Source organism: Cyanistes caeruleus, chromosome 6 (genome assembly GCF_971803275.1).
Source record: "Cyanistes caeruleus chromosome 6, bCyaCae1.hap1.1, whole genome shotgun sequence".
In the NCBI taxonomy this organism is placed as follows: domain Eukaryota; kingdom Metazoa; phylum Chordata; class Aves; order Passeriformes; family Paridae; genus Cyanistes; species Cyanistes caeruleus.
The window spans coordinates 8,888,652-8,902,330 of NC_141706.1; the positions used below are offsets into that span (position 1 = coordinate 8,888,652).

Genomic DNA, 13,679 nt, shown 5'->3' on the forward strand with positions numbered 1-13,679 from the left:
GAGCAGAAGGTAACTTTTTAGGGACTAGAATGGATTTCTGGGGATAGAGTGAAGCTGACATTCCCACTTCAGTGCTGAAACAGCTAAAGCACCAAAGCTCATTTGGTCAGCTCAAGAGGTGAAAGCAAATAAAATCCAAACAACCGCCACCAGCCCAAAATAACTGACTCTCCTAACTCCTGATCACACCCTGGGCAAACAACTCAAAGAACAAAGCCAAATCCACCTGGGGCAAGGAAAAGACTCCAACTGTCAGAGTCTACAGCCAAAACTGGAAGTGAACTTCATCAGCAATGAGTGCTCCTGCACTGACAGCCATAAGGGGCCCAGCCACGGCCCAACCACCCTCGTGCTTTCCCAACCCCAAATCCCAGGGCTATACCTCAGGTGTAACATCAGCCTCACACACAGGAAGAGGAGGACACCAATCCTGCTCCAGAGACAGGGGTAGGTGAGAGTGAAGCCCAGTTTCCCGGTGGGAAGCGCGTTGCATTTGCTCAGGCCTACCTTGACGTCAGCGATGAGGGCGTCCTCATCCTCGATGCCGGTGGGAACACACTTCTTGTGCAGAGGGAGCGACTCCAGCTTGTCCACGAGGCAGCGCAGCCCCTCCAGCTCAAACTGGGTCAGGTGCACCTTCCTGCTCTTGCGGGGGCTGCCCCCACTTGGGTCCCACACCTGGCCATTTTGGGAGCCCCGGCTGGAGTCAGAAGAGTCTATAGATGGGGTCTTCTTGAGACCTGGCAGGCTGCTCCGGCAGCTCTTGCTCAGTTCGTCATAGTCCACATTGGCACCATTGGCGATGGGGCTAGTGAGAATGGACCTCCTGGTCATGGGGCGCCGGGATTCCTTCCCTGCTGCATCCTCATCATCCTCCTCTTCCTCCTCCTCTTCCATGTTCACCGAGTCTGAGGAGCTCAGCTCCATATCTGCCATAATGGAGAAAGGAGAGCAATCACAGGAGGTGTTCTGTGTTTAGTGGGATCCCTGCAGTTATGAGGGATGCTGGAGCAACAGATTTGTATGAGGTGAAAGGAACAGAGAAGCCACAAAAAAACAGCTAAACGCCCTTCCCATTCCTGGTTTGTTTGTGGGAATGCAAGGCACCAGATATGGGAAAAGGTCCCAGAGGAAGAAATAGCAAATGCCCTAGACTGAATTTCATGTCCTAGACTTAATTTCATGGAATTGGGTTGGAGGGGATCTGGACTGTCATCTAGTCCAACCCCAGTGCCATGGGCCTGGACATCTTCCACTAAACTACATCATGTTGCTCAAAGCTCTGTCCAACCTCATTTTGCTTTGGAGGGCTTGGGATCTCCAGCTGAGGGCTCAGGACCTTGATCCCTCAGGACCATCATGGTGCGAGAAACAGGACGTGGACTCACTCATGACCATGAGGTCGCTGAGCCCTCCAAGTAACTGTGTCAGCCCTTTAAACTTGGTGTGCAGAAGGCCCTGGCCAGCTAGAGAGAATTCCTGCCCACAGCACTGTGGTGGTCACTGCAACTTCCCCCATCTCTTCCATGCAAGGCTCTGAACTGGTGGTGTGCTGGTTTCACAGCTGCAAAGAACCTGAGCTGCTGCAGGGCCAAAGGAGGAAGTAGAAGTCTGGTTGTGACTTGATGCTCATAAAAAAACAACCCACCCAGCCCTTCCCTGCCTGCCATGCTCCTGAACCAGTGCCCCAGCAGGAGAGTGTAAGAAGCCAGTTGGATGGGGTGAGGAAGGAATAAGGGCTGGACTTACCCATGCTCAGGGATTCCTTCTGGAAGTCCTTGGTCAGGTGGGAGCGGCTGGTGATGCAGTACACGTAGCGCTCCAGCACGTACCAACACATCTCGTAATAGAAGGGATAACGAAATTTATTTGGGACCTGCAAAACAGGGAAGAGGATCTGTCAGGCCTCCTTCCCACTGCTGCTCTCAGATGACACATGCTTCACCACGTCTGGCCCAGTGTCCAGCACGGGTCTCCCACAGGTCCTTACCCGTGTGCGATCCTCAATGCTGTAGATCCGAAGCTGCATAGGGATGTTGAAGCTGTGTAAGAAGTTGCCCCCAAAAACCAGCGTGTCCATGGGAGTGTACACAGCATGGATCCAACCTTGGGGAGAAAGCAGAGCTAAAAGAATCCTTCTGATCCACCTTGCATAGTTTTTTGTCACCCTGGTGTCATCCTAGATTGTTTCCTAATCACATTAGGCCTAGCACCAAGGGAAACAGCCTTCCAAAGTCTGTTCCAACACTTCAAACACCTACAAAATAACTAAAGTTCCAGTCCTTATCTCCAAGGCTAAGCAATCCAGCCAAGTCCAACATCTGGGGAATTCCAGCATGGGTTTCCTTAAGGCAAAGCCACTCAGTTCAGAAGAGGTGTCAGTTGTGATAACAGGACTCAAATGAGTGGGTTGTGCAATCCCTGGTGTTTTCTGTTCCTAGTCCTGCTGTAAGCCACAGCTCTGCAGTGCTGTCACGAGACACCCAGGAAGCTGAGGAGCTGCCTTGGGCCAGCCTCTCCTGAGCCGACACTGCTCCATGTGTCAACATGACAGGATCTGGGAAAGCCTCTTTTAATAATTAATCAAATGTGATGTGAGCCAGCCACAGCTTTCCTAACACTTGGGCTGGAACCACAATGCCATCACAGGCATGTTTTGGGAGGTGGCAAGCAAGAGAACAGAGCCACATCACATCTCCCTCTCCCAGTGACTCATGAAGGAGCTAAATCCTGTCAGTGTCCCAGGAGCTTCAATGTTGCCACAACCCTGGCCAAGACCAGGATGCCCCTGCCCACCCTGAGGGTACCTGAGGGGATGACAAATGTGTAGCCCTGCTTGAGCTCGATGCGCTGGCACTCTGACACTCTGTCCCCAAGGAAGATGTCTCCCTGCTTCCCTGAGAGAAGCCAGTTTTCATAGAGCTCCAGGTTCTGGGGTGTGGGAGGGATCAGCCAGAAGATCTGCAAATAAAGACAACATGCTTATGTAAGTCATCACATAATGAAGAGCTATAGCTTCTTCCCAACATCTGAATCTCTTCCTTGCCCCTCTCCCAGAGAACTTCGCAGCAAAATGACTTGGACAGCTGCCCTCCTTGAGAGGACAAGCAAGGTCTTTCCCAGTCTGACACACAGAGTGCTACAGGTAGCCTGAGCTACCTGAGGGGATGCTTTTTAAGGTATGATTCACATCAATGTCAAAATATAGAGAGCCCAGGAAAGCCACTAGAGCGACAAGGAGATTTACTGAGTTAGACTTACCATGTTAGAGCTACACCTGAACTAGGGATTGGCACCTGTCTGGCTCCATGCAATATAGGTAAGTTTAGGGTGGAAAGACTTCAATTTGCTGTCTGGGACCTGCATCCTCAAGGATTTACACAAAAACAGACCAACAGACACTTCTAAAGCACCTACAGCTGTCCCAATAAGGACTGTCCTACCTTTCCCCCTCGGTGGATGTGGTACCACACAGAAGTGCCACCAAAGTCCACGTGGAAATCTGTGTAGCAGCCCTTGACGCTCATCAAACAGTATCTGGTGGAAAACAAGATGAGAAGGTGAAAATGAATGCTGATCCACACTTTGGAGCAGATATGACATTCCAAGGGAATGAGTCCCCCAAACCCAGGCCAATGACTCAGAGCAGTGTCACAAGCCACCCAGCCCCTCTTCCACACAGCTAAAGGGGATTAAGTAAGTGGCCTTACAAGTGCCACCCACAAAAATAAGCTGAGACACTTCTCCTCCCCCTTTCCCTTGGTACAAACTGCTGTTCCCTTGGGCAGTTTTCCTGCAAGAGATTGTTTGCTGCCTGCCACAGCTTAGGAAGTCACTTACTTCTGCACTTTTGGATACTGCATCTCCAGGATGGCATTGGTAGACTCTGTCTGACTTTCCTTCAGGTGCCTGGGCCACATGTTATCAACCCAGTCAATCAAATCCACCTACAGCAGAGAGGTAGGAGATGTGAGCAGAAATAAAAGGGGCACAGCAGACCTTTTGCTACCCCAGGCTGGCAAATCCCTTTTTGGTCCTTCCTCACACCCAGGAACTTTCCCAGTGCCACTGGGACAGTCCTATACATAAAGCACTTAGGATCAGGTGTTCAGATGCCAGCTCTGGACTTCCATTAAAAATATGCCAGACAGCAACTCCTAGGGTGGGATTCAACTCCCTAAGCTTCAGGAGAGCCAGAGATGTCAAGGTTCCCTCTGCAGTTAACAGAGCGAAGTAACTGGCCCCACAGCTACCACTTCCACTCTGCTGACTGCAGAGGGAGTTCAGGATGTTCATCCCATCCATCCCACCTCCCACAGCTCATTTTCCCACCACAGAACAGCTTTCTGCTCCTCTTCCAGCACACCTCCAATCTTGGCCTCATCTGCCCCCAGAGATTTCAGCATTTTGCATCAGGAACCCTCCCTGCTGCACTGCGCAAAGTTCAGACTTCCATGTTTCTGACTGCTGACAGCCAATGAACAGGCCATCTCTCTGCAGAGTGACATGCCAGGGACTTGGCCATGGTCACCACAGCTTCACTGAGAGATCAGCTCCAGCATCTTCCAGACTGACATCCCCCATGAGCCCATGCATGTTCCAAGCAGTCCCTCTTTTACCACATCCTAATGCCAGACTACACTTCGCCTCCAGATTTCCAGGGAAAGCAGATCCCTGCAGGAGGAAGAGCCCCGCTCACCGTAGCAGGTCTCTGCACCAGATTCTCCAGTTTGGTGTGGCTGAACTCCAGGCTGATGACGTTGTAGAGTTTCTCCCGCTCCTCCTCCGGTGTTTCGTAGTAGCGCGCCCACTGCGCCATGGACATCTCAATGTCCCGCTGCGTGTTCACATCCATCACATCCACCATCCGTCGGCTCCCTGCCACGACAGACACATCACTGAACTGTCCCTGTGCACCATGGACTGCAGGAGGTGTGATCCTCAAAGACCCCAACCATACAAGCGAGTGCAGGGTGGCTCTGGACACTTACCCACACACAGCCGCACATCGTTCACGCTGAAGTCTGGATCCGGCATCCTGTGGGACAAACATCTGGCTAAAACAACAATCAAGTGCTTCTGGCTGCACATCCTATGACCCAGGAATTGGCACCTGTGCTTCTTCGGTGTTGGAGAAAGCCATGGAACAGGATCTCTGGGGGCACAGGACTGGGGTGAAACACTAGGACAAACTTCTGGCTCAGGAAGCAGGCTTGGGAATAGGATGTATCATCTCCGGAGCTGTTGTACAGTGACTTGTAGCAAAGGAGCCAGGAGGCCTTGAACTAAGCAACCCCAGCTCTCGTTTTAAAGGCTGCTCCTGTGAGTTACCCCAATCCAAAGGCATGGCCAGAGCAGGACACGCAGTATATTCCACTGACACAGCAGAACCATTCCAATGTTTGTACTGGCACCCTTCTCTGTACAAACACTGCTGTCAGGCAGAGCGGGCTGGCAGCCATTTGAGCAGCTCTTGACCCAGAGAAATACCCAAAAGCTCAGGAGAAACCCAGTTTCAGCCACACTGTAATCCCCAGTATTAAATCTCTACCCTCCCAAGTCACTCAGCAGTTAAACTGAGCCTGGCACCACTTCCTACCCAATTCACCCCAGCACAGGACATCCTGCACTGGATGAGATGTCACCCATCTGTTCACAGCCAGCTGAGGGAGATCGGAGCAGTGCTGCTGGTAACTGGATCTGAAAGTTTGTGAGGAGTCATTTATTCCTCTAATCTTTGTACTAATCAACCCCAAAAAACACTGACTCAGTTTACACTTGGAGCTGCCAACCTCAATGGATGTACTGCAGCAAGAGAGGCAGAGACAGCTTCGAAGTTCAGAAAATCAGGCTGGAATTCTGGAAAATGCCAGAAATACTACAAATTGTTTGACTCTCTGGCAATAGATGCCTATGTTACTAGGAAAGAAACCCAGCCAGACGTTGCATCAGAGCAGCAGTGGGACTTTCCAGACATTTGGTGGAATTCTGATCACCTACAGCCAATTCAGTCCTCTCCTTTTCAGTCCAAACAGACTAGGAAGAACAGGATAACCAAGCTGGGAGATATTTCTCTCTGCTCACTGCACATAAAGAACAGCATGGACATGACACAGTCAAACCAGCTTGGCAGAGCCAGGATCAGATCCCACACAGTGTGGAGAGACGAAGGAATTGGGCCAGAGTCACCCACCACTCCATGCTTCCAGCACTTACTTTATCCCCAGGCCATCCGAGTTCCTGAAGATGAGTGGGTCCCTCAGGCCACCTCGCTGGATGTATTCAACTGTGAAGTCTGGTGTGGGGAGACAAGAAGACAGAAGGTTTAGAAGAAACTCCTTCAGAGGATGCTCAGGTTGAAAAGGATCTCTGGAGATTTCTAGTCCAAACCTGCTCCTCACTCTTCTAACCATTTCAGAAATCCTGGAACTCCTCTGCAGCAGTTCTGAGAGGCAGCATGGTGTGTGCTGCTGACAAGCCTCAGACAGGACCCCTAAGGAGGGTTTGCTCCAACAGACTGCTCCTGACAGGTGGACAGCCTAGATTTTGGTGCTCACCTCCCTAGGAAGCTCAGAGCCAAGCAAGAGATGCCTTGTCGAAGTACTCTTTCCTCCCAGTAAATCCTCATGAGAGGCTGTGTGATGAAAAGCCATCCCACAGAGCTGTGTGTGTGGTGAAAGGAAAGGGAGACATCCCACACAGTCCTTGAATTAAGGATCTGGTAGACATGTGGCTGCAATTACAGGTGCTGACCCAGGCAAACCCTCCCATTCCTGGTTGCCATGTGTCCCAGCAAGCTGCAGACCAGCTCCATGCTATCTGGAGCAAGCAGCTTCTATGCCATTCTCCACACACACTCCCTGAATTCCAGCAGTCCCAAGACAAACCTTTGCCTTCCATGAAGACCACAAAAGTGGAGTTGAATTTGTTGGTGGACAGCTTTTCCTCAAGGTCAAACGTCCTCTTCCCTTCAATCTCATCGTCGGAGATGCCATCGTCCTCGTAACGTCGCCTCATCGTGCCACGCTGATGGGAGAACACCAGGAAAAAAGTTATGGACCAGTAAGGTAAACTATGGACCAGAAGGAGCAGCCAGAGCCTCATGCCAACCTAGCACAGCTCAACCACGGCCTCTAGGGGCGCTCAGGTCTGTCCTAAACCCAAAACATACCACTGAAACATCAGCTTTGCTCCTCCTCCACATAGATTTGTGCTAATTGGGCTGTAGGAGAGACAGATAATCACTCCTAATGAATTCCAACAAGGAAATGCAGGAGGAGGGGAGAGAGAGTTTAGTGTAACTGAGGCAAAGAACAAAAAATCAGTTCCCCACTTTTACAGGTGCATCAGTATTTTACTGCACTGGAGGTAAAGACACTTGTCATTTTAAATCTCTGCCGGAACACCAATGACAAGGAAAATATTCTCAAGTTTTCATCTTTGGCTGTGCCTGTACACAAAAAGTGATTTATTCCCTTCTTTGTGTGGGGAAGAATAGCAGAGTAGAAGGAATACTTTTCTTAGAGGGTCTCGTAAGCACATCTGTACAGGGATTCCTGACAGACATCCTCTTCTGACATTGTTGGATCTGGAAGAAATTACTGTCCCCAGCTGTTGGCCACCTGGCCAGAGAGCAGAGCCCTTCGTGGGAATGCTCCCTAAATCCCCTCAGATAAAAGGCAAACCTGCTCTGAATTAGCCAAGCTTCCTTCCCCTAATTATGGATGTTCCCATTATCAAGCGTGCACACCAACTGCTGGGCCAGCAGACAGCCGGGGACAGGATGGGGCAGGAGGTGACACAGCTGCTGGCACCTGCCTGCAGTAGGGAGGGAGAGTGTCACATCCCCAGCAACACCACTAGAACCAGCCTGTGACAACCTCACTGGAGGAGGAATAACTCCCTCATACAGAAGCACCGCTTTAAATAATTTTTTAAAATTAATTAACCGAACCAGAGCAGGGGCATGTAGAGACACACACAAAAAAAGGCTTTTCCCCCACCCCCCCAGCATTTAATTTTAACTACCAGTTTCAAGCAGGCTGATGGATGTACAAGGAGTTCCCCTGCCATCAAGACAGAGTCACTCACCCATTGTTAACAGCCCATTGACTGCACTCAGCTTTCCAGCCCCCTTTCCAAAAACCTGCCGGAATGGGACACAAACACCTCATCAGCCAGGCAGGGACAATTGGCTGCTACTGAATGGGGCACTTCAGGCAGAGTCTCCAGGATTCTGCAACCAGCGTCTGTCCAATTGCCCAGAGGATTAAGCAATCTGGAAAAGAGCTGCTGTCCTTTGTCTTAAGCAGTCCACTAGAGTTGAGTGGGATCTCCCCATTTTTAACAACACAAAACCTCACTTTACTTACAGGTTTTTACAGAGACACTTGTATAAAGGCAGGAAATTGCATTTTAAAAGCACGGATATCTGGGGGTGGCACGAGCAAAAGTGACCTACTCCTTGGGAAGACTTGGAATTTCACACTGCTAAGGTTGGGCTGTACACACCAAAAACTGGAACTTCCTAAGGCTCACTCTGCCTTTAAACTGAGACTGACTCTTCCAAGGGGATGCATCAGGACTTGGAAACACAGCGGTGTTATGACTGTTACGATGGATGATTAGCCCACCTCATAAAGCACTTTTTCTTAAAAATCACAGAATTGATTAAGCCTGTGTGGTACTCAGCTCCAAAATGAGGGCATGGAGCAGAGAGAACTCAGCCCTGTGCAGGATTTAGGATGAGCCAATCTCACACTCAGCTTTTCCTGAAGAACCCAGTATTTTGGGGAAAACCCATTTCATCCTATTCCTTACTAAACCACACCAGGGAAGTTCAAGGCACACCTATGCCAGGCAAGGATGTGAATCACCTTCCAGCATGACCAATGTTTCACTTTTCCCAATCCAAGGCAAGCCTAGGACTACAGATCCCAGCAGGCAGATCTCTGTCATTTATCAGAGGACGTGCACAATGAAGATGAGGATTCTGCAGTGCATGGTCTCTCTCACCTGCTTTCAGAGCAGGTGGGTTGTGGCTCACTGCAGGACCAGGCTCCTTTCTGACTGGCTCCCTTACTCCAGAGACCTACTTTTAGGGGGAAAAGCAGCTCTTTTGCCTTTGCTGGATTCAAAACCTCACCTTTTTGAGGGAAAAGGTTTGGCATGGAAAGTCTGGCAAGAAAAGGCTATGTCCAAACCAATCCTTTAATAGATTATATTTGACTCCTATGGCTACACTTGACTAGGAGCAGGAGTTACTGCACTGGGCTGGAACTCAGGTGAGTCCCATTTGAGGATGAACCTTGGGATATCTGGGCTGGAATGCAGCTCCAGCCACAGACACAATGACCAGGCATTGTCTGTCATCCTGGAAGTGGCACCAAGCCAGGCTCTGGATTGGGTAGAGCAGCTTATTCAACAGCAATATGACCATGTCAGGCTGGGCCTGGTTCAGATCCTATTGGTGACATGGATGGAAGCTGGAGATGCACTGTGGGATCAGGGAAATGTTTTCCCAGATCTCCTCCACAGCACAGCCTTCAAAGCAAACAGGTTGGAACCTTCAACTCCACGATAATGCAGCCACACCACAGAAGTACAAACACCAGGAAACAGGCAGGAACACCTTAAAATTGAATCGCTTTGCAATGAGGAAACAGGGATGCAAAACACAGAAGGAAGGGGAGTGTGTCCTCCAGCCGAGCAAATTCCAAAGTCTATTGCTCCTGTCATTGGCAAAGCATCTGGCACAAACCCCCTCCAGCTCCCAGGCAGATCAGCTTTGCCTGCTCCCAGTGGGCAGGGAATAGTCTGGCTTCCTAATTGGCCCAGCATGGAGGAGAGTGGGATCCCAGCCTGGCTGAGGACCCAAAAGCACAATGCAAACAGCTCCCATCCCATCAGACCCGGCTGGGGCCATACGGCTTTCATGTCATTGTTGTCTTGGGAGGGTGGGGAAAAACAATATTTCAGGGCCCCAGAGCAGGCAGGAGGAAGGAAAGGCTTCTGTGCTTCCAGGCATGCGTTATGGGAGAGGCAGCATCTGCGGGAGTTTTCCCCTCCTGGAGTGTGCAGCTTCCTCACAGCACAGTGACACAAACCACAGTTCTCGTGTCCCCAAATTGGCTCTCTGTACAGGGACATGTGTACAAGATGTGCCCAGCGGATGCTCCACTCTCTTCTCCCACGTGCCACGTAGGGAATTGCTGCCTGGATAAATAACTGTCTACAGGTGACACCTGCAAAGCAATGACAAGCTAATGCCAACCTTGCCTCCCCACTATTACACACACAGAGCTGTGCAAATCCTGACAGCACGAAGTTTGACCTCTTCCCAGAAGAGCTGGCTACTGCTGTCCCACAGCCTGTGCTAGGGACAGGCTTGGCTGAGTATCCCTTCCCAGCACATTCCTACAACCCATCCAGAGAACACCAGCAAGTCAGTCCTGGACTCTTAGACTAGAACTGCTTCTTCCTGGGAGTGACTCCACTACTGGGAGCCCTTCCAGTATCAACCAGTTCAGCCAGGGACACACAGCTTCCCAAAATGAGATCAGCAGATGTCCCCAAAACTGCCACCTGTGACAATATTCTGGTGAAGTTCAGCTCCAGAGAAGCAAGGGCACCAGAGGCAGGCACACTACAATATCTGTCAGGCCACCTCAACATTCAGTGTTAAGCAGCAATATTTAAATATCACTTTGTTTTCCCAGCTTTCTCTTAGGATTCAGGCACTTTTCATGCTGCTGAGACTTTTACTAAGGAAGAGCTGACAAGTGGCCCAAACCTTTTCTCTCTGTGTCAGACAGGGTCAAGATAAAGGCAGTTTATTCATCCTCCAAGACCAGACAGCTAACAATTCCCACCTAAGACAGCTGTCCTTCACCATTCCTTTCTGGCCCTCCTGGGTACCATTCAATTAATGGAAGAAATAGGAAGCAAGAATATTAATCCTGCTGACAGCTATCCCTTCTATTCTGACTCTTTCACCTGCATTCTCGTTTGCCCAAGGATTCCAGGGAAAGCACCTCAGGAAGCTCCACAGTGGCACTCTCCAAAACCTTCCACTGAAAACCTGTTTCCTTCAGCAAGTGCTGCCTCCATGGAATGTAGCTCCCTCTAACAGCAAAGGAGCTGACAGTCAGCTGAAGAGAGCCAGAAAACTCCTCTCCTGTAAGGTTTTTTTGAGGGAAGAACGAGTACAAGGTCACATTTGAAAAAAAGAACAAGCCGTCCTTTTGCTGAAAGAGCCTCATGTATTTAAGGAGTGAAACCAACACACACCACAGTATTTTAGTCACTTCCTGTCCTGTCTTGCCATCCCCTCCCTCAGCTCCATCTCCAGTCGCCAGGAACCTCTTCCTGCTATGCCACAGCTCCTTCCCCCTCAGGAGACCAGAGCACCCCTTGCTTTTCCTCTCCCTCTGCTTGTTGTCTTTCCAGAGCAGCTTGCCCACGTGAAGCCTCCCACAACCCTCTTCCACTCGTTTGACATGAAGAATGCAGGAAAGTTTCACCTCAATTTCCAATCCCAAACTCCCCTTGTTGCTGGTTTTAACTTCTCCCTGGCTTCCAGTGTATCCATAGAACAGTGTGACTTACCAGTACATTTCTCCCTTACCCCATCCCTTTGCAGTTTACTCTGCTGAAATGCACCCAAATTGATAATAAATCAACCAGCTCAACTCTCCTCACTTAAGGATTTTAGCTTCTCACATATTTTTACAGCATACAACTGTGGCTCTTGTCTAGATAAATCTAGACCTCCAACATTCATATCTCTTGATGGGTATTCTGATCTCAAGTACCTGAGGGAAGTCCAGAATTCTGCCTCCGAGACCTCATGCTGAGAATCCCTAGCAATTTTAGCAGTGGCAAAGTGGGAAGAACAACTTCTATTTCTCAGGCACAAGGCAGCCTGACAGGAGGATGGACAAGCAGGGAAACAGCCAGGTTGTGATCATACAGACCCAGAGCACAGCAGGTGCCAATGCCAGAACGGGCTATGCAGGGAAGATCCTCCCTTGCCAGTGTTTCCAGATAGAGTGTGAAGAACCAAAGCACCAAGATTATGACACCCAACAGCAGCCTGCCAGGTCACTGCTTATCTTAAGCACAAGAGCTTTTCCTTTCTATATCCCTCTCCTCTCCAAGCCTGCACCTCCCACTTCAGCTCCTGGGCTGGGCTCTAAGCTCTGGAGCACAAGCACAACACAGAGGCAGCAGGTTCCTGCCCTCTGTGCCTCTCCCACCTTCAATCCTGGACTCCCTGCTCCCCCAGATACTCACTTTGGATATCCTAAGATCCACTGAGTCCACTTAGGATTTGAAGAAAAGGCACAATCCCCTCAAGAAACCCAAGAAAAGAGGAACAACTGAGCTTAACTCGGGTTTAATGCCCCTCAGCACATCACATTTCTCTCAAAACCTGGAGTGCAGAATAGGCATATCCCAGGTGGCACAACCCTGGACAAAGACAGACTCAAAGCACCAGGCTGAGGAGCAAACAGGATCTACACAAAACTGGAGCCCTTCCAGGCTTCCCAGCTCCAGGAGGGATTCCTATCACGAGCAAAGCTGGCAGCACTTCAGAATGACCGGGGAGAACGCTTTGGTTTGCACTTTTGGGTTACAAAATTGAATGTACATGAGGAGTAATTGGGGAATTGGAGCAAGGCAGGTGGGGAGGGAGCACAGAGGGGCCAAGGAGAGCTCCACAGCTGCTCCCAAACCACACACTGACCAGCCACAGCAGTGAAACCACAAGGCAGAGGAACATGCTAGATTAGATCACAGATGGGCAGCTCTGGCAGCAGTCCCAAAAAGGAAGCACTGCTCCTATGAAAGGATATGGCTCCTCACTCCAGTCACCTGCAGCCTCTGTCACACACAGCAACTGTCCCAATGGGCTTTGATGGCACTGCTAACCCCAAGACTTGCCCATTTCCACCACCCGCCATGGCATCAGGACAAATCCTGCCTGGACTACATGAAAGCCTGGAGAAGCTCTTGAAGGACCATCAAACCCTCCACACCATTTCAAGGCTGAACACTGACCCTCAGTGCTGAAAGCCATCCTTTGATATTCAGCTTTCTCATTTCTGGAGAAGGGGATAAAACCCTTTAAATGACATCCCACCTCCTCCCAATCAGAAGAAATCCAAGGAAAAATCCTTGTGTGGAGCCCTTTCCCTGCCAGGTGTCCTCAGCACATGCCCTATGCAGTCAGGTAGACGAGCAGTACCAGCTCTACTCCTCCTTTTGCTTTGTGCAGGAAGGCAACAGAACCTCCCCCAAATGGAACAAAATAGACCAAATTGCTCCAAAAAAGGTTGGCTTGAAAATGAGACACATTTAATCCATATTCCCAGCACTGAGCCCACACAGACCAGGAGGCAGAGACCCAGGACAAGGGAGAGACAGAGCCATATGCACTCAGAGGTGCAGCTGATCAGCTGTAGCATGTCAGCCCTGAGTGACTTCATTCCTTGCTGGGAACCTCTCTGTCTCCAACACACAGAGATCACAGGACTAGCTCAGATTTTTTAATCAGGGAAGTGCTCACCCTCCAAATTTCCCAGTGTCTCAACCCAGCTCTGCCAAAACTTGTTGCCAGTTCTGTCCCATCACCCAGCCTGAGTGAGGCTGGACCACAGGAGTACTGGGATAACAAA

General features: G+C 50.1%; 1 protein-coding gene across 2 annotated transcripts in view; it reads right to left on the minus strand.

Moving 5' to 3' along the window:
• KDM2A (lysine demethylase 2A) overlaps window positions 1-13,679 on the minus strand; it is a 34,117-nt gene that overhangs the window by 12,240 nt on the left and 8,198 nt on the right. For both annotated transcript variants that reach the window (XM_086894866.1, XM_086894867.1), the window contains 10 exons: window positions 6,888-7,026; window positions 6,217-6,295; window positions 4,992-5,038; window positions 4,700-4,878; window positions 3,841-3,947; window positions 3,444-3,537; window positions 2,808-2,961; window positions 1,991-2,106; window positions 1,750-1,876; window positions 508-929 (listed from right to left, as the gene is read on the minus strand). In XM_086894866.1, the coding sequence (XP_086750992.1) occupies window positions 508-929; window positions 1,750-1,876; window positions 1,991-2,106; window positions 2,808-2,961; window positions 3,444-3,537; window positions 3,841-3,947; window positions 4,700-4,878; window positions 4,992-5,038; window positions 6,217-6,295; window positions 6,888-7,026 (1,464 nt within the window). The remainder of the gene's footprint in view (window positions 1-507; window positions 930-1,749; window positions 1,877-1,990; window positions 2,107-2,807; window positions 2,962-3,443; window positions 3,538-3,840; window positions 3,948-4,699; window positions 4,879-4,991; window positions 5,039-6,216; window positions 6,296-6,887; window positions 7,027-13,679) is intronic.